At 44.1% G+C, this 19,442-nt stretch overlaps 1 protein-coding gene across 1 annotated transcript in view; it reads left to right on the top strand.

Annotated features, from left to right (window-relative positions):
• The window catches only part of TECTA (tectorin alpha), a 69,108-nt gene that overhangs the window by 39,308 nt on the left and 10,358 nt on the right, over positions 1-19,442 (top strand). Inside the window, exons 12-16 of the mRNA XM_059930181.1 lie at positions 6,619-6,818; positions 10,474-10,857; positions 12,927-13,213; positions 14,774-15,069; positions 18,154-18,264. Of these exons, the coding sequence (XP_059786164.1) occupies positions 6,619-6,818; positions 10,474-10,857; positions 12,927-13,213; positions 14,774-15,069; positions 18,154-18,264 (1,278 nt within the window). The remainder of the gene's footprint in view (positions 1-6,618; positions 6,819-10,473; positions 10,858-12,926; positions 13,214-14,773; positions 15,070-18,153; positions 18,265-19,442) is intronic.

Here is a 19,442-nt window from a genome sequence, read left to right as displayed (position 1 = left end):
GTGAGCTAGTAGATCGCTTAGTTTGTTCTAGAACCTCATGGACCCGTCATGAAGTGTACTGATAATTTATACACTTTCTCTTAGTGTGTTTTTCTATTTGATTCATATATGTCATGTATCCGTCTCTGCGTTGATGAAATATAGCAGAATGTTAAAAGCATTGGAAAAAGAATTAGATACACCTGAAATTCACATTAATATTGCACATCAACTATATCTCAATGAAAAAAAAGAAAAAAGAAAAAGAACTAGAGCTCCTGGATTCTAGCCTTGCTCTGTCCTTAAGGATTGGTGTGACCTTGAAGCATTTCACTTTTCCTCCCTGGTCCTTAGTTTCCCCCTGATAATGCTCTGCCTACACTCTATGCTACAGAAACGTCAGGAGGATCAAATTAGGTAACTGAAAGCCTAGCACACGCCATGCATGTTAAGTGGTATTGTTAACATTCGTGGCTCGCTTTGAGCCAAGCCCAGTGCTAAACACTTTATCAACGTTTGTTCCTCCATAACCCAATTAGTCAGGGAGAAGCTGAGACTCAGAGGAGTTAAGTAATTTGCCTAAGGTCCTACTATCTCAGTGGCAAAGTCAGGGTTTGACCTGCCAGCCCCAAAGCTCCTGCCCTCAACTCATACACGTCATAGTGGAATAATTTGTCTGCATTTAACACATCACAATAGGAAAAGACGGGGAAGAGAAACCAATATTGGCCTTAGGCCGATCTGCCTTGGTCTATTTTCCCATCTCAATCTCATTAGCTATAGCAAATTTCTTTTAGGCCTAACTGTGTGAAAAAGGCTACAAATGGATGCTGAATGCAAAGAGCTCTAAATAAGTGACCCAGCAGGGGTCCCGGAGAGTAAACTCCCTTTTCATCCTGGGAAAGGGAGATTTGGATAAAAAACCAGAAACAGTGTTGTCGTTTAATGCTCACACAGTTCACTTACATCCCACATAATTGGATTCGTGTAGATTGGGAGGCCATGGTGGGAGGAAGTGGGGAGGGGGAGGGAAAAGATGCCATTTCAGCCATGCTCAGTCCCTGAGTGAGGGGCTGGGGGGAGCGATGCCAGTAGGGGTGACTGTCCAGACTAATTGGCCTCTGGTGACTTTAGTAAAGTAAATATACCTATAAAAAAGTCAGGGTCTGGATAAATCTCTAGAGCTACTCTGGATTCACTGGGGTGAGCTCAGTGGGGTGAGAGAGCTTGCCTTCCTCTAAATCAGCAGACCAGGCTGTAGACACAGGAGCCTAAAGATGGTGCAGGATGGGGAGACAGTTTTAGGAAGGGGATCCTGCCTGCTGCCTCTTGAGACCTGCTACAGGGCGTTCCCTCTTTTCCTGTAGCCATGCCATGGCGACTGCACTGCTGTCTGGCGTGGCTGGGATGGGGAGCAAGGGATAGTGTATGCCCACATCCATAGCCTCTAGCTGCAATGGGCAGGGAGATCATAGGGAAGAATTGTTTTTAGAGGAGGCTAATTCCAGGAAGTCTCACCTTAATTTATGGATATCAATTTTTGTCACTCACAGGAAAGAAAAGGAATCAAGTTAGTAAGCCCTCATGACCTTACCTTTGAGGAGGAAGGTCCCCTACTTCTATGCAGCTTGGACCCATGGGGCTGAAACTGGTGCAGGATGGGGAAACAGTTTGGAAAAGGGATACCCTTCATAATGCATATGAAAACTATTTTTCTTGTCCGTCTGTCCCCTCCACCAGCAACTTTTCCTCTCCCCTCCTCAAAGTTCTGTCCAGACATCGGTTGCCTACTCTATACACAGTCACAGGGAGTTCCATCCAAGGCACTCAGAGCAGAGTCTATCCTGCCTCACCCTTGGCCACGGGCCCCATCCGGGCCTAGATAGCTGCCTGCCAGCAGGGCCCAGGCCAAGCGTCCTTACCACAAGAGGGATAGACCTTCCCCCACTTTGGCATTTCAGGACAGGGGCCAAGATCCAAAAGAGAGCTCCTGAAGAGGTGGTGGTGGTGACTGGCAAAAAGAAAAGCTAAAATAAGAGAAAAAAATTATACTTTAAAGACGGCGTGTGGGTGGAGATTGGGGGGCGGACACAGTTGGAGACAGCTTAGTTTTCCATTTTGAATTTCAGAACAGAGAAAAGCCGTGGGAGATGGAGTCCTAACTCAGCCAATTCAATCTGAGAGATCAGTGAACAGAGGCTGCCTTGAATACAGTTGTTTGTAACCATATCTGACATGACGTTAATCTCTGAGAAGCAAGGGCAGAAGAGCATCCCTCTGCCCACCCCCCGCTTCTACTAAGAATTGATCCATTTCAGCACTCACATGTTGAGATATGAGAATGGTGTTTTCAGGAGAAAAAGGATTAAACCAGAATTGCCCGTTAAATGTACGCTTTATTGGTAACAAGGTAGAATGCTGTTGGTTTTCAATGATATTGGCTGTTCCTATCAATGGGATAATTTATTACTCAATTACCTTCTTTGCAAATGCATTGGAAAACTCCTTCACCCAAGTTGAACAAACAGACTTGGGGTGGGGGGGGAAAGGGAGGCCGATTGCCTTAATTACTAACCCATCCCTAAAATTCTTTCAGCTGAATTTGTCATTCTTTCAATCCCTTAATGGAGGACCTAAAGTAGAGCACTGGATGGTGAGGGTACGGTAAGAGAAGCAAATAATAAATGCATAGCAGGTATTTAGCTCTGCCCACGTGCCAGGCACTATTCTAAGTGTGATATGAGTCCTCACTCATTGACTCCTGTAACTTTACAGCAACCCTGTAAAGTAGGCACCATTAATAGTCCCATTTTCTAGAGGAAGAAACTGAAGCTCAGAGTAATTCAGTGAGCTCGGCAAGGCAAGTGGCTCGGGTAAGTTGGAAAGTGCCTCCAGAGACAGTGCTCTCCCTCTGTGCAGTGCTGCTTCTTTTACCCTGGTCAGGCCAGGAGGCCCTGAGGAGCTGGGGAGCCCCCGGGTACTGCAGAGGGTGTACAGCTCTGTAGGATCAGGTCTGTGAAGGCATCTTCCAACCTCAGTGGGCCATCATGAGAATTAACTGTGATGATGTCTCATAAACCAGGCCACCTGGTGCCTGACATCTGGTACGTGGTCAGCCAAGTTTGAGTATCATTATCATTTTCTCTTTTATCAGAGGCAGCTTTTGCTACTTCAGAGTCCTGGGTCCAAAGTCTGGTAATTAGGGGGTTTCTTATATATTTCTCTGCAAACTCAATAAATTCTAGTGGAACAACTTTTAAAAATTCCTATTACTATTACTACAACTGCTCCTACTATTAATAACAGAAGCTTTCATTGAAGTACCAGGCACTGTACCAGAAGCTTTGCAAAATCACGCTTCATTTTATCTTTACTACTTATTATCCCCATTTTACAGATGAGGAAGCAGAGGTTTAGTGAGAGTAAGTAACCTGCCCAAGGTGACACTGCTAGTTAGTTGCAAAGCCAGGGCTCAAACAAGGTCAGTTCTATTGCATTGCTGCATTGCTCCTCAGAGGGACCCACACATCCTACCCACCTGGGGCACAAAGGCTACATCAGTCCACTGGCCACAGCAAGAGATACATTCGTGACTGTGATAGAAATCCAGGTGTAGAGGAATCATCACTCTCAGCTCTTAGTACTTCATTTGGGTGGAGAAAATCAGAATTAGGAATTTGGAAGTTTGTTTTCAAGAATCAAATATTTATTAACCACCTGTCATGTTCTCAGCACTGTTTTGGGGGCCATGGAAGAATCAGAAGTATAAAATAATGAGTTTATTGTCTAGTTGGGGAAATAGCACCAGCATACTTGAAACAACAGTGAACATCTCTAAATCGGTAGTATATCTTCCCAGATATTAAAATGTATTGTAGAGTTTCAGTAATTAAAACAAGTCAATACCGGCACATTCCCAGAAAGACCAACCAGTGGACTGATGAGAAAGTCCAGAAACAGGCTCAAACACTAAAGAGAAATTAGTATATAGTAAAGCTGGCATTTCAGATCCCTGGGGGGAAATGTACTATTCAATAAGGGACAAACTAGCGGGCGGAAAAATATTTAAACCCTTCCTTCATTTCCTCAATCAAAAATAAAATCCGGGGGGTGGTGGTGGGATGAACTGGGAGATTGGGATTGACATATATACACTAATATGTATAAAATAGGTAACTGATAAGAACCTGCTGTATAAAAAATAAATTAATTAAATTAAATTAAAAAGAAAAAGGAATGAAAAAAAAGTCCAGACAGAACCAAGATTAAACATAAAAATTTAAGTTATAAAACTACTAAAAGAAAAACAAAGGAGTATTTTTGGTAATCTTGCAGTAGAGAGGGCCTTTCTAAGCAAAATGACCAAAGCCATAAGGGAAAACCTGATAAACTTGATTACTTTAAATTTTTAAATTTCTACATGGCAAAAACATAATCAAAACCACAAACATACCAAAAAAAAAAAAAAAAGAAGCAAAGTCAAAAGACAAATGATAAATATTTTTAACAAATGACAGACAAAAGTCTATTTTTAATTTATAAAGAGCTTTTACAATTCAATAAGAAAAAAATTCAACCAACACAAAATGTGCAAAGGAGGTGAAAAGGCAGTTCACAGAAAAAGACATTCAAATGGATTACAAACAAATGAAAAGACAACCAACCTCACAAAGAATACAAATGAAATAAGGACATAGCAGATATGGCATTAAAATTGTTTTATTGTGGTAAAATACACATAACATAAAATTTACTATCTTAACCATTTTTAAGTGTACAGTTCAGTGGCATTAAATCCATTCACATTGCTGTGCAACCATCACCACCATCCATCTCCAGAACTCTTTTCATCTCGCAAAACTGAAACTCTGTACCCACTAAATAATAACTCTCCATTCCATAATATTCCAGTAATTCTCCATGCCACCCCACCCCACCTCAGCCCCTGGCAACCAATGTTCTACTTTCTGTCTTTGTGAACTTAACTACTTTAGATATCTTGGAGAAGTGGAATCATACAGTATTTGTCTTTTTTTTTTTTAATTTATTTTTGGCTGCATTGGGTCTTCATTGCTGCACGCGGGCTTTCTCTAGTTGCGGCGAGCAGGGGCTATTCTTTGCTGCCGTGCGTGGGCTTCTTATTACGGTGGCTTCTCTTTGTTGCGGAGCACAGGCTCTAGGCACACGGGCTCAGTAGTTGTGGTGCACGGGCTTAGTTGCTCTGCAGCATGTGGGATCTTCCCGGACCAGGGCTCGAACCCATGTCCCCTGCACTGGCAGGGGGATTCTTAACCACTGAGCCACCAGGGAAGTCCCCCAGTATTTGTCTTTTTGTGGGTGGTTTATTTCACGTAGCGTAATGTCCTCAAGATTCATCCTTGTAGTATACTGCAGAATTTCCTTCCTCTTTAAGGCTGAATAATTCCATTGTATATAGACATTTTGCTCATCCATTCATCCATTGATGGACACTTGGATTGCTTCCATGGTTGAGCTATTGTGAATAATGCTGCTATGACAACGTGTATAAATATCTCTTTGAGATACTTCTCTCAAATCTTTTGAGTATACACCCAGGAGTGGAATTGACAATAAGTTCATTTGTACCATTTTTTTAGATTCCACATATAAGCGATACCATATGATATTTATCTTTCTCTGTCTGACTTACTTCGCTCAGTATGACAATCTCTAGGTCCATCCATGTCACTGCAAATGGCATTATTAGTTTCTGTAAAACTTTTAAGCAAACCTATCTTTAATGATTGGCTAACACTTACTGAACACTTAGGTGCTTGGCACTGTTGTAAGTACACAGACTCACTCATTCCCTCCCAACGAGCCATGAAGTGGTGCCGTGGGTATCTGTGTTGTACAGATAAGGAGCCGAGGCCCAGAGAGATTAGGTAATGGCTCCAGTCTCTTACAGCTTGGCTCCAGAGCCCAGACTCTTCACCAGGACCCCAACTGCCTTCCAGAAAAGCATCTACATGCATTTGAAAATGACAGAACATAGCTGACATGGGTCAGTCTGTATACACAGGCAAACACACAGTGCACGTTTGCCTTCTCAGAAATCAAGAGGCTCAGGGGCCTACCGTTTATAAACTACTGTCTTAGAAAAAGGTCCTTGAAGTTCTGAGTTGGTATTGGTATAAGAGTAGGGAGTTTTGCAGATAAGTTGGGACTCCACCTGGGGCTTGAAGAATGCAGGATTTGGATAGGCTGGGAGGATGAAGGAGGGGATGGGGAAGGGAAATCAACACACCTGGGGACCTAAAGGCAGGAGTGAATATAGGGTGCCCCCGGGGGGCCATCCAGTGACCCACTGGAGTCAAGATGCCTGTTGGGAGATGGGTTTAAGGCAACAGGTTCTAGAGGACCTCAGGAAACAAGGCTGAGGACAGGACAAAGATGGTGTGAAGAGCCTCGTAACCTCCATCTGCTCTTTGCTCCATTACTTCCGCAGGGATAAGTCCGATAGAGGCTTTCCATAAGCAGAGAGAGTAGGAAAGAGGGAAGGTGGCAAAGCTTCCTCCCCGCCGGGCCTCAGTCTCCGCAAGTGGGTGAGCGATGGGCCAGAGGAAAGCGTTGACCGTCCTGGTGACTCTTGATCTTGACTCTCGTCTCCCGTTCCAGCCGTCACCTGCCCTCCCAACAGCCACTACGAGAGCTGCGTGAGCGTGTGCCAGCCGCGCTGCGCCGCGATCCGCCTGAAGAGCGACTGCAGCCACTACTGCGTGGAGGGCTGCCAGTGCGACGCCGGCTACGTCCTCAACGGCAAGAGCTGCATCCTGCCCCACAACTGCGGCTGCTACTCTGACGGCAAGTACTACGAGGTAGGGGCGCCCCGCCCGCCGGGTCCTCCTTGCCGGGCAGCAGATTTCTCTCCCGCTCCAAGAGGAGGGCCACGGTGGACCCATCTTCCCACTTGATTACGAAGATTGTGGTGTGGATTCGCAGGAAGGCAGAGCGGGGGGCCGAGAGGTCAAGGACAGGTCTGGTGAGGCGCTTGCGCACGGAGTACCGGATTGGGAAACTTGTTTGGGTCTCACTCTCCCACCCCTCCTCGCTAGCATTTGTGTTTCTCTCTCCTCCACGCCTTTCTCTAGGCCCTTCTGATTCCTTCTCCTGTAAATCTTAGTTAGAAAGCTTCTGATGTGGCCGCTGTTTGGAAATAGGACGGCGGTGAATCTGACATTTGTAGCTGTCTCAGCTAAGGACACTTTTAACTGGAAAAGATGGAGCTCGAGGCTGGCAGACGTGGCTTTCCCTCTTCTGCTTATTGCAGCTCCATTAGAGGAAGTGAGGGCTGCCATCTCTGCGTGCGTCATTTGTCAATCTAGTACCATCCCCCGAGAGCTGTGTCCTACCCTCTGCTTCTCTCTCTTTGGGGGCTTCACATAAAGCTGATGAAGATGCCCTTCTTCGACGTCATTGAGTAAAACATATTAGCTTACAAAATCATTTACTTTTCTACCCTGTAATCTTTCTTTATGTGCTGTAATGCTAGGCTAGAAGACATCTTTCCTGGAGAGGGTATTTAGCCCTTGGTTCTGCCTCCAGGCCATTCTCTGTTTAAAGGATATCAACACTGTACACTGGCGAGTAGACAGTTAACAATAGCATCGATGCAATAGCTGCTATTTGCAGATCGCTGTGCTAGTGGTATCGTTGGGGATGATAAAACATGTTCCCTGCCCTAAGGAACTTAAAAATCTATTCAGGAGAGGGGGAAAAAAATGCACTTTAAAGAACAAGAGGACAATTACAAAATAACATATCAACAAGTGAAATATAGTACCCTAGAGAACTAATCAATTTTAAGATGAAAAAGAGCCGCAGCATTAAAAAAATCTAATTGAAATGTCTGAACTGGAAATAAACTAGGCAAAAAATAAATAATGCCTCCTTTCTGTAAAGATGCATTGTTCTTGTTCAAGAACAACTAAGTTGGCTTTACTTTGAGAGGAAATAAAAGAAAATCAATATGGACGTTACCTTCGGTCTCATTTTCGGTGGGAAATTTGTTTAAATGTTGTATTAGAAAGACGGGGAAAAGTAGAGCAAAATAGTAAAATTGATCAAAGAAGGCTTCTTGGTAGAGGTGAGTTTTGAAGTTAAGCTCTTAGAAATATTGATTATTTGAAAGGAAGAGGCAGAACATGTGGGAGAAAATAATAATAGGTTCCGTTTTTCCACAACCTGGGAGAAGAGATAACCAGGCTCAAAACTGAAAAACACTATTATAATCTCTGCTCCCCTGTCCGGAGATTTACTGAAATGTATCCATCTAGCAAGTGTGTCATGCACCCCTCCACGGAGACCCTGAGTGTCTGTGACATAATGGAATGAGATTTGGGTTTGATCCTAGCTGAACCAGTGCTGGTGATGTGACATTGAGCAAACTGTGTCATTTCTCTGAGCTTCTGTTGCCTTATCTACAAAACATTACTAATAATACCAACTCAATATGGTCATTGTATAAATAATTTATGCCAGGTGCCTTAGTACCTGGCACCTAGTAGTAACTGCTATTGTTTTTGTTAATTCTCTTAAGAAGCATTTTATAAATGAAAAAACTAGGTGTGTTAATGAAATGATGCGTGTAAAAGCCCTTGGAGCTCTCAGGAAGGCACACTACAGCTCTCGGCAGCTATTAGCACTATAAACATTATTATCCACTTTTCATCAGAAAGTCAGTGGGTTTTGACAACAACATATATCTGGGAAGTAGCAAACTCACATAACAGATAATCCACATCTACTTGCCACAATTCAAACAAGCTTGGAGCCTTGTTTATTCAACAAATTTCTTTGGAAATAAAGAGAGAATACATCTAGCCATTAGCATGTAGGGTAATCACCCAGCTGTCGTTGTCAGGTCTAATTAAGGTGGAGAAAGCAGCACTGGGCCCGTCTCTTTACTGTGATGCTAGTTTCATGATCAAGTTCTCCTGTGGGATGAGTTATTTACCCTTGATCATATCCACATACGTCAGGTTATTTTTCTCTTTCCACCCATGTCATGTCTGACTTCTTATCAGAGAGAGGCCAGCCCATCCGCTCAATTATTCTGCAAATCTGATAAGAGAAAGAAAGTCAATATTTTACAGGTCTGGAAGGAGGGAAGACTTGGTTCCAGGAACTACTTCATTTTGAGAATGAAAGAATCAGCAGTGCCCTGGAATCTTGAAGTGCACCAGCCTGAGAAAACTTTTCCTGGGAGATCTCCCCCTCTACCTACTTACCCTTGGGTCTGAGTCAGATCTGTATTTGATATCCAGGGTTTTGATAAGTCTATAGTTAAAACGGAAAACGGTGACCAGACAGTAGCATAGGCCCATCTTGTGCCATTAAAACACCTCTGGATAGCACTGCTTTAGAAAATTGAATTAATGCCCCGAGTGGCCACATCTCTATGAACTAGTCCACTCGTTGGGACCACACTCCACTTGGACAATCATGACCAATTTCCAACAGTTCCCTGGCATTCTTGGTCTAGAACAAGTACAAGATCAAGAGCATGAAGTCCCCAAGCAGAGTCATGTCTACAGATTGCAGAAAGAGTGAAAAATAATAGCTGCCACCAACTGATGATACACTTGGTTGTAGTATTAAATATAACTTTATATAATTCCTCACTGTCTGAAAGAGGATGAGTGGTTCTTCTCCGGTAATAACAGCAGCTATTATTTATTGAGTACCTTCTCTCAGCCGGAAAATGTGCTTCACACGTCTTATTTAATCTTCACAACTGCCTTGCAAGACATTATTATTATCTCCAGTTTAGAGAGAGGAAACTGACACTCTGGGAGCTTGGTAGTGCCCCTCAGGGTGGCACGTGTAGAGTGGCAGGGCTGGGATCAAACCCCAGGTGGCCTGATCTCAAAGCTCTCCTTTCATGGAACCTCACTGTTATCTAGGTCTCTCACTTCAGGACATAGAAATGGAGTATTTGCAACAGAAGTAAATTAAAAGTAGATTAGATACAAGGAAAACCTTTGGAACAGTGAGTATTGTGGAATGTTGAAATGGTTCATCATAAGAGTTGGTGATCGCTTTCTTTTAACCTATTTAAGATTGAAGGGTGGGGTTTATCATTACTGAGTGAATTTAAATTTCTTCCTTCAAGTGGAGCTGGTACTTGTTAGATTAATTTCCTACCAAATTTTTTTCCTCTTCACTTAGTTCCTCTGGCAGCTGCCCATTCCAGTTGGTTGGCTGTGATTAGTTCTACAGTCCAGCCGTAAAGATTCCCAAATTCTTGACTGAAACCAATAAAGACTAAATTGCGTATTGTTTGGCATCTGAGTTACATGCAAGGGATGCAGCGTTTGAATTGAACCAGCCTCCCTACTGCTCCTTGTTGCAAATTCCAGCCCCATTGCTGATAGGCCAGCCCCGCCTGGAAAGGGTCCAGGTGGACTGGGGTTTGGGGTCCCCAACTCTGACCATAGCCTGAGTTGCATGCAAACGGCGCCTCTCTTCCAGCCCAAGCAGCTGTTCTGGAACAGCGACTGCACGCGGCGCTGCCGCTGTTTCCGGCGCAACCTGATCCAGTGCGACCCGCGCCAGTGCAAGTCAGACGAGGAGTGCGCGCTGCGCAACGGGGTGCGCGGCTGCTTCAGCACCAAGACCTCCTACTGCCTGGCGGCCGGCGGCGGCGTCTTCCGCACCTTCGACGGCGCCTTCCTCCGCTTCCCGGCCAACTGCGCCTTCGTGCTCTCCACCATCTGCCAGAAGCTCCCCGACATCTCCTTCCAGCTCATCATCAACTTCGACAAGTGGTCGTCCCCCAATCTCACCATCATTTCGCCCGTCTATTTCTACATCAACGAAGAGCAGATTCTCATCAATGACCGGCACACTGTCAAGGTGACGAGCCTGTCCTTGATTCTTAAGAAACGTACTCTGGAACGAGGGCGTGTCTAGGGGGCTGTTTGCTGTGGTTTTCCGTGAGGTTTGAGGATAATAGGCTGTTGCTTCATACGTACCATACACCGATGACCAGATTTTAAAAAATGAAAATATAAAGATTCTATAAGCGTAAGCGTGGGCCCCATTTAGTCCTTGACTAACGATTTCCAAAGGAAATGTACAGTGTCTCAGGGCTATAAGGTCGGTGTGGGTGCTGATAGAGCCTCAGGTGATAAAATGGTAGCTAAGTCAACTTTTACTCTGAATTAATTTCCAAAAAGCATCTCATTTGTTTTTAAGAGCCTTTAAAATTATTCTTGGCTCTGCCTACCTGTACCAAGACCCACTCTTTCGTCTCTGCCATCCTTTCTAGAAACTGAGAGAAGGCAAGCGTTTGCCTATAAACACAGCTACCTAAATAAAAACGGGAGGGAGATGCAAGAGGGAGGAGATATGGGGACATATGTATATGTATAGCTGATTCACTTTGTTATACAGCAGAAACTAATACACCATTGTAAAGCAATTATACTCCAATAAAGATGTTAAACAAACAAACAAAAACGGCAGGGAGGGATCATCCCTCGCTATGAGAGCGCCCCCTGATGACACACCAAGGGAAAGAAAACAGAGGAGGGATATGGTGGATTTCTCTTAGGTTGGCCCTTCCCTAGGCCTGCTGCCTGGCTTCTTGTGAATCTTAGACCCGTATATAAATAAATGTGAATCTCCAACCCACCCCCGGAACTAATACACCTCTCCAACTTGCATTCCTCCCATCCCTCCATTTAAGAAGATAATCTGCTCGGAACTAGTGCTGGTGACCCCCAGCCTCTCAGCTAAACCAGGCTGTTCACAGCAGACAGACCAGAGCCGTGGAGTCAGCACTCCCTACCCCGGGTTCTGGTTCCAGCTAGGGGGGGCCAGGGAGAGAGCCAGCACACGCATAGGAGCATTTTTGGAATTGAGTGTTACTGTACCTGCTTTCTACCACCGGCCCAGATAATTGTGCACAGGGAGTATCTTTATTTGAAGAGTCATCAAATAGCTTAGTATCCAGCATTAGGGAAAAGACTGGCAGTATTTTGCAGGCTTAAAAGGAAAAGTCTGGATTTTAATACTGGTTTTTAATGTCAATGAAAGCTGCTACTGTTTCTGACACTCCAATTCCTTTTGCAAATTGGCCCACATAGACAACAACTGCATTGGTCCAGAATACAGCAGCAAGAAAGTGAAAAGGGACCACGTGAGAGCAAAACTGACATTGTGCTGAATAAAATACCCCCAGCCACCAAAATAGTAAAGAATCATATTTTTTAAAGGCTTCTGCTTTTTTTAAGAAATGAAAGTTACTAATAACCTGGGGGGGGGGGAGAAGAATTTATTTTGTAAGTACAGGAAAGGCATGTTATGTTCTGTCCTAAGGGCTAAGAAAAAAAGAAACTGTTATAAAGCAAGAAAATGACAAATGGAGAAAATACTGTGCCTATAGGACCTCTGGGAGGGTACCTCCTGTTTCAACATTATAAACAAGAAGACAATTAACATAGCAATGATCCCCAGGTTCATTTTAACCGTGTCAGACCCTCCTTAGCACAGGATTGGGATTTCATTTTCAGTAATTGGTTTATGCTAGAGAATGTTTTATACAAAAATCCAGCCATTTGTTGTGAGTTATACTTTTCCATCATTTTTTTTGTGTGTGTCTCTCTGCCTCCATATTTTGCTTCTTTGGGGGAAACTGTGGACAGTTAGATGAGTGAGGGCTCAAATTCTAGGGCGGGGGTCAGCAAAATAGGAAATTCAGCCAAATCTCCTCGCTGCCTGTTTTTGTAAATAAAGCTTTAGTGGAACACAGCCTCACTCATTTAGTTACTATTGTCTCTGGCAGCTTTCCTGCCACGAGGACAGAGTTGACAGAGATCATATGGGCCGCAAAGCCTAAAATATTTACTCTGGCCCTTTACAGTAAATGTTTGCCAGCCCCTGATTTGAGGGTCATATACTTTTTCTTTCTCCTTTGACAGGTGAATGGCACACAAGTGAATGTTCCATTTATAACCGGGTTGGCAACCAAAATCTACAGCAGCGAGGGGTTCCTGGTGATCGACACCAGCCCTGACATCCAGATACACTACAACGGTTTCAACGTCATAAAAATCAGCATCAGTGAGAGGCTGCAGAACAAAGTGTGTGGCCTTTGTGGCAACTTCAATGGGGACTTGACCGATGATTACGTGACCCTGCGGGGGAGGCCTGTGGTGAGCAGCGTGGTGCTGGCCCAGAGCTGGAAAACCAATGGCATGCAGAAGAGGTGAGAACTTGCAGCCGCTAGACTCAGGGGCCCCCGTCCTCCCACGTCCATGACAGGCGTTGCTGAGGAAGGGACTTTGTACAGCGTCACCCTTCCGGACTCCTACAAAGAGCTAAGCTGAAGGTCTTTGGAGTTTTCATCATACAAATAGGCACAGCAGTTTCTTGAGCAGCAGAGGGAGGAACTAGGCTTAGATGATAAAAGTCTAAAATTTTTGTGTCATCCAGCCCTCGGCTAAACAGAAGAGTGTGCCCAGGATTAGAATTCTGAAACCGTGGCCAGCTGCCCGACTGCAACCGGGCACCCCTGCTGGGGAGTGGGATTAAGATTTAACCCAGGAGATGAGGGCTATCCCTTGCTCCCCAGTGCTGAGACTGTGTGTCTGTGACTCTTACCAGAGGCTTGGTTTTGTGCAGGTAGAAGTTGGTGGGAATCAAGAAAGCCTTTTAAAAAGCAGAAGTCTGCGAGGTTATTCTCAGGCCCCTCTCTGGCCGGCTGAAATAGAATGAGTTAGACAAGTTACTCCAAAGGTGTTTAATTTAGGGCCCTTCTGGGCTGCTGAATCATGTTAATTCCTCTCAGGAGCTATAGATATGCTTCTCTTTCCTGGCATTTCTTTGCTTGTATAATGGTTCTGTCCCCTTGTGCTTTAATACGCCAAACATCAGCTGAATACCTAGATGTGAAAATGAAGCTCCAAACCCTCTTTGACCCTTCTGCAGGTGTAAACTGAAAAATGTGCCGTAAGTTAGACTATCCTGTGAATTATGGGACCCAGAGCTGGAAAGAATCTTGGGCACCATCTGGTGCAGTCTCTTTTCTAGGTGAAACAGAGGCTAGAGTGGAATGATTTACTTGAGGGGGTCCTATAAGTGGCAAAGCCAGGATTAGATTCCAGAATTCCTAATGTGATACTTTCTCTAAAATGTCACTTCTAGGACTCACAGTTAGAAAAATGACTACTTTGCACATTTAAGCTATTCTGGGGCTTCCAAAGGTGAGCAAGATTCAGTTCCTCCTAAGGAATTATGAGTCTGTTTAAGCTTCCTTTCCCTTCATTTCTTCCTTTATTTCTTCCTTTATAAACGATTTCAGCCTGACACCAATGTTCTTGTGATGATTTTACTTTTGGTCTCTGATAGCTAAACTGGAACTGGTTGAGAAGTTTCTGGACTTCCTTTCAAATCTTTAATTCTACCAACTGTCATTGCTATTATTATTAATAGTGATAGTAACTATCATTATTATTGGTGGTGGTTGTTATTATATGAACACCTGTTAATAGTTATTGTATCAGTTATATCAAAGGTTAATGGTGATTATATCAATATCTACCTTTTGTCTGACACTCTGGCAACCAGTCCATCATTTTATTTTACCCTCATTTACCCCAGTGGTGTAACAATAGAAATTACCTTGACTCTCCTAAGGTCACATAGTCTGTTAGTGTTGGGATCAGCATTCCACACTAACTTCTGGGTTAGCTAAGAAGGGCACTGCCATGGTCTGCCCTTTCATTGGCCATCTTGGATGCCTGGTTTTGCTTCCCACCCTGACCAGACCTCTCGCCCCCAGCTGCAACGAGCTGCAGTTCTCCCAGTACGCGGCCATGTGTGACAACGTGCACATCCAGAAGATGCAGGGCGACGGCTACTGCCTGAAGCTCACGGACATGAAGGGCTTCTTCCAGCCCTGCTATGGGCTGCTCGACCCCCTTCCCTTCTACGAGTCCTGCTACCTGGACGGCTGCTACAACCACAAGAAGTACCAGCTGTGCGGCTCCCTGGCCGCCTATGGGGAGTCCTGCCGCTCCTTCGGGATCCTCAGCACCGAGTGGATTGAGAAAGAGAATTGCTGTAAGAGAATTATTTTATTTCTGCAGACTCTTTGCTAAGTTGAAAGCACAGCTTTGCCAGTGGCATCACTGTGTCCAGGGCTGGCTGGCTGGTCTGCATCTCGACCCATAGATCTGCTCCCAGGGTTGGAGGGTGGAGAGCTGTGAGCTGTAGCAGATTCCATGGGGCGCATTTTCAGTGGAGCCTGACTCCCCTCTAAGTGCCTGACCAGTTACGGAATTCGGAACACCAGCTGGGGAAGGTGAGGTTCTCTGGGTTGGAGGAGCACCAGTGTAGTTAGTGACTTTAAGATAGCCGGACAGAGTATAGGATTCCTGATTGATTTCAGTGCCCCGAACTCAGCTCTACACAGGCTCCCTTAACATGGGTCAGAGCCCAGATCAGAAAGAGAAGGCACATGGCAAGTGGCAAGTTGAGTTGGAATTGAGCTGGCTGTATCTGCCTGGTTGCAAGGAAGCCATGCTTGGATTCCTAAAGGGATTACACGTATCTTATTGAGAAAATAAAGATCTGTCGATTCTTGCATTGTTTTTCTGTAGTAAGAAAACTATTTTGATCTGCGTTATCCATTATTCTCTTTGTTCATCTTCTTACCATGTTAATCAAATACATGGAGCAAATAAATATGTACATAATCACACATAAATTTGTCATATCCATATATCTGTGTGCATATACATAATGATCAATCTGTCCCATGAATGCAGTATGACATTGCGGCCGACAGGATGTGTGCCTGTCCCTCGACGTGCACCACCAACCCAATGTGCATACAGGTACCGCCATGAAAACTGGCCCTGTTCATTCCAAGGCTGAGCGTGCACATCAGTACCTTTGCAGACCAAACCTGAGCAAGAGTAGGGATGCACTTACTTCAGAACCTGAAAGCGATGTGGTTCATTAAAATATGCATTCAGTGATTTCAGAAACTCTTAACAAGCAAACGACCAGTCTCTGTTAGCAAGCAACAGAAATAGTTTGTTTGGTAACTTTAATATTTTACCCTGTTCTGTTAATAAACAATACTTTAAAAAAAACCTTAACTGTTTTGAACTTTAAAAATTGTCTGGATTTTTTTTTTTTAAAGTACGAATTTTTGCTTTTAACCTTAAAACTTCCCTCTGAATTGGGCATGTTGTATTTGCCAAGTGGTAGGTGGACCACCATGTTTGTAAGTGAGGTTCTTTCCTTCCTGGAAGCTGTAACCTCCACGCTTTCTTTCCCTTATTCTCTTGGGTGGTTTTCATATTGTGTTAATCAACCAGCACATTCATGGAGTGGCTGTTGTGTGCTTAGCACTGTGTTAGGTGCTGAACCCACTGGGCAAGTTAAAGGGTCTTTACAAAAGGAAGCCTTTAAAGAGTAAGTGTATTTAACTGATGCTGATGGTTTTCCTTCAGTCTTCTTTCTAGGAATTAAGACAGCCTAATGCTACGCCATACCTCTCCTCCCACCTATTACAATAGTTACTTAGCAGAGGGTCGGGAGAAGCACCTGCAGCTATGGGATAGCTCAGGGGTTTTGTTTTGTTTTTGAACTCTTGAAGAGAACTTGGCTCATGCTGGGATTGAATCATTGCTGTTTCTTCAACACTCACCATCATATGCCATGACGACGAGGAGGATTATTACACCTGGATAGGGAAACGGTCTTTAAATAAAGAAGTGAGTGTCTACTAAATCCTAATCTTCTCTAAAAGGAAGTCGATAGAGATCTAATACTGAAAAATCAAGAAAAATAGTACACTGTGATATTTCAAAATATGGATGTAAAAACTAGAAGAATTAAAAGATTTAAAATAGTTGTCTCAGCAGCATTAGAACTGGAAGATAAGAAGATTGGGACATGGGATTGCCATTCTTCAATACAGCATTATTTGACTTTTTACCAGTATTATTTTGATAAAAGTAAAAATTAAATGAAAACAGTTTTCTCTTACCATTTACAAACATAGAGTTAAATATCCAAAGAAACCACCAAAAGACTTTTAAAATGACTAAGAAAAATAATTGGGAAGTGGAGAGGGGCTAGGCAAGGGACTGCTATTTTTCACTTTAAGCTTCTCAGTACTACATGATTTTTTTTTTTTTTGGCATGGCAATTTGACAAAACTTTAAAAATTAAAATTTTCCAAGGGAAAACAATTAGAAATAACAACTGAAATACGTAAGTGAAATTTGCTTTTGTTATATTGAGTCAAATCATCAGAAAACAAACTCATATCAAGAATAAAATAAAGAACTCAAAAAAAAAAAAAGTGAGTGTCTAAAAGAAATGCTCTCAATTAGTAGTTCTCAAATTGAGATGTTGACGAGCTCACAGGTGGCCTATGGGCTCATCTGCTACAGAAATATTTATAATCTGTTGGTGATGACACTTCACATACATTTGTATTTTACTTAGAGTTTTCCCCTTTTTGGTAAAACAGTACCATTAATCTAAGTCAATCCTGGTGAGTTGTGTGTAGATAGTTTGTCTATTTTTATAAAATTAAGTAGAAGTTTGTGGGGTAGCTGGACCATGAATCAAAAAAAGACTAAGAAGTCCTGGTTTGAGGGACCTCTCTGGGACCTTACTGGCCATAAAATCTTCATTGTTGACAAGTATTTTTTGAGCATCTACTATGAGGTGGCTGGGTGCTGGGAATCTAGAGGTAAATGGCTTGGACCCTACTCTTTATATAAATATAACGATACCAATGCGTATGATTGTGGTACAGAGCAGGAAGTGCAATAATCTCGGGATGTCCTGGCCGTTAAGCGTGTCTGTGTATTCCATCTTCCCCACTTACCTTCACCTGTGTGTGACCTTGGGTGCACTTCAGCTGTGATGCCAAGTTACGACACTTAGCTGGCAGAGTTTGTAAGCGTTGGAAGAGGTAATGCCGCCAAAGCATGAAGCACATAGCAAGAACCTAATTACTAGCTATCGTCATTATTTCCCAGAAGGCTGCCCTGTCTGTTAATTTGCGTCTGCCATCTGACCACACCAGGTCCACTGAAGTGGCGAGTCCAGAGTGTGACCACATGCTGCCGTGCACTGGTGTGAAAATCAAGTTGTGTTTCTGTTTGTTTTCCTTTTTAGCAGGAGTGGTTGAAGATCCCTGTCTGGGGGCGGACTGTCCCAATCGAACCTGTGAGCTGGAAAACGGAGGGGAGCTGTGTGGCTGCGTGGAGCCCCCGCCCTACGGAAACAGTGAGTGACACCTGCCGCCCCCCCACCCCCAGCCAGACAGGCCCCGCGGGAGACGCCCGGCAGCCAGGTAGGAAGGCTTTCGGGTGGGAGCCCGCACGTCCCACACTGTGGGTTAGAAACCCAAGTAACGAAGCTTTCCTGAGCATTTAAGCAGAACAAGGAAGGAACCCGACCTCTTCAAAGCAGGCTAATGTTCGTTTCCTTGTAGCTACATCCTTTTCTTCAATAAATGATAACACGCAAATTGGGACATGCATAGAATCAGCCAGCTCCATCTGAGTCCATGTTCAACATCAGAGGGATCCAAATTGATCTTTTAGACTCACAGGGAGATAAGGTGGTTTGACGAAAACATGAAAGAATCAGGACGAGAGTGCCAGGTGCTGTAAGACGTGTTTAAAGCCAGCTTTATCTGGCCCGAAGCTTTTCGGTGGGTCCTGAAGAAAACAGAAATGTTGAAGCAAACGGCAAACAACTAGGACTCCAGGTAGGAGTCCCCTTAAGGTAGGAATGGCCTTGTCCCCTGGCCAAGAGCGCACTCGTTTTGTCGGCTTGTGGGGGACCTGCTTTGCTTCCCAGCTCCGTGTCCTTGGCTGAACCGAGGAACTCAGAAGGCACATGCCACGTTTAGCATCATCAGAGAATGAAAGCCTGGTTGACCAGAAGGCTCCACAGAAGGGGCCCACATGTGCTGTTCAAAGGCTTCACCTAAGCAGATAAAAATATTTCTCTCTGTTTCTTTAGAGCTTATTAGCCTGTGTTTGTGTACTCACGGAAAATGTCCATTGGTGCATTCCATTTCAAAAAACAAGAGCTCCGAGTGCTGGCCTGGGTACCAGCTGGGCTGTGGAGTGGCCTGACCAGGGCTGCCCTTACTTGGGGCATGTTCTTTAGCCAGGCCACAGTGAGCCAGATGCGGTATGGAGCTTACAGGCAGTAGCTACCACCAAAGTGGGGCGGAAATACTGGGTTTAGGAAGAAAAGATCAAAGACACTTTGTATAGCATTTTCATCTTTAAAAAAAGGCTCTCTGGGGACTTCTCTGGTGGTCCAGTGGTTAAGACTCCTCGCTTCCAATGTAGGGTGCGTGGGTTCGATCCCTGGTTGGGGAACTAAGATCCCACATGCCGCACGGCATGGCCAAAAAAAAAAAAAAGGCCCTAGCATTGCCCAAGTTA

This window comes from Balaenoptera ricei, chromosome 8 (genome assembly GCF_028023285.1).
Source record: "Balaenoptera ricei isolate mBalRic1 chromosome 8, mBalRic1.hap2, whole genome shotgun sequence".
NCBI lineage: Eukaryota > Metazoa > Chordata > Mammalia > Artiodactyla > Balaenopteridae > Balaenoptera > Balaenoptera ricei.
Note: the sequence above shows the minus strand (reverse complement) of the source record. Positions and strands in the feature narration are given on the sequence as shown.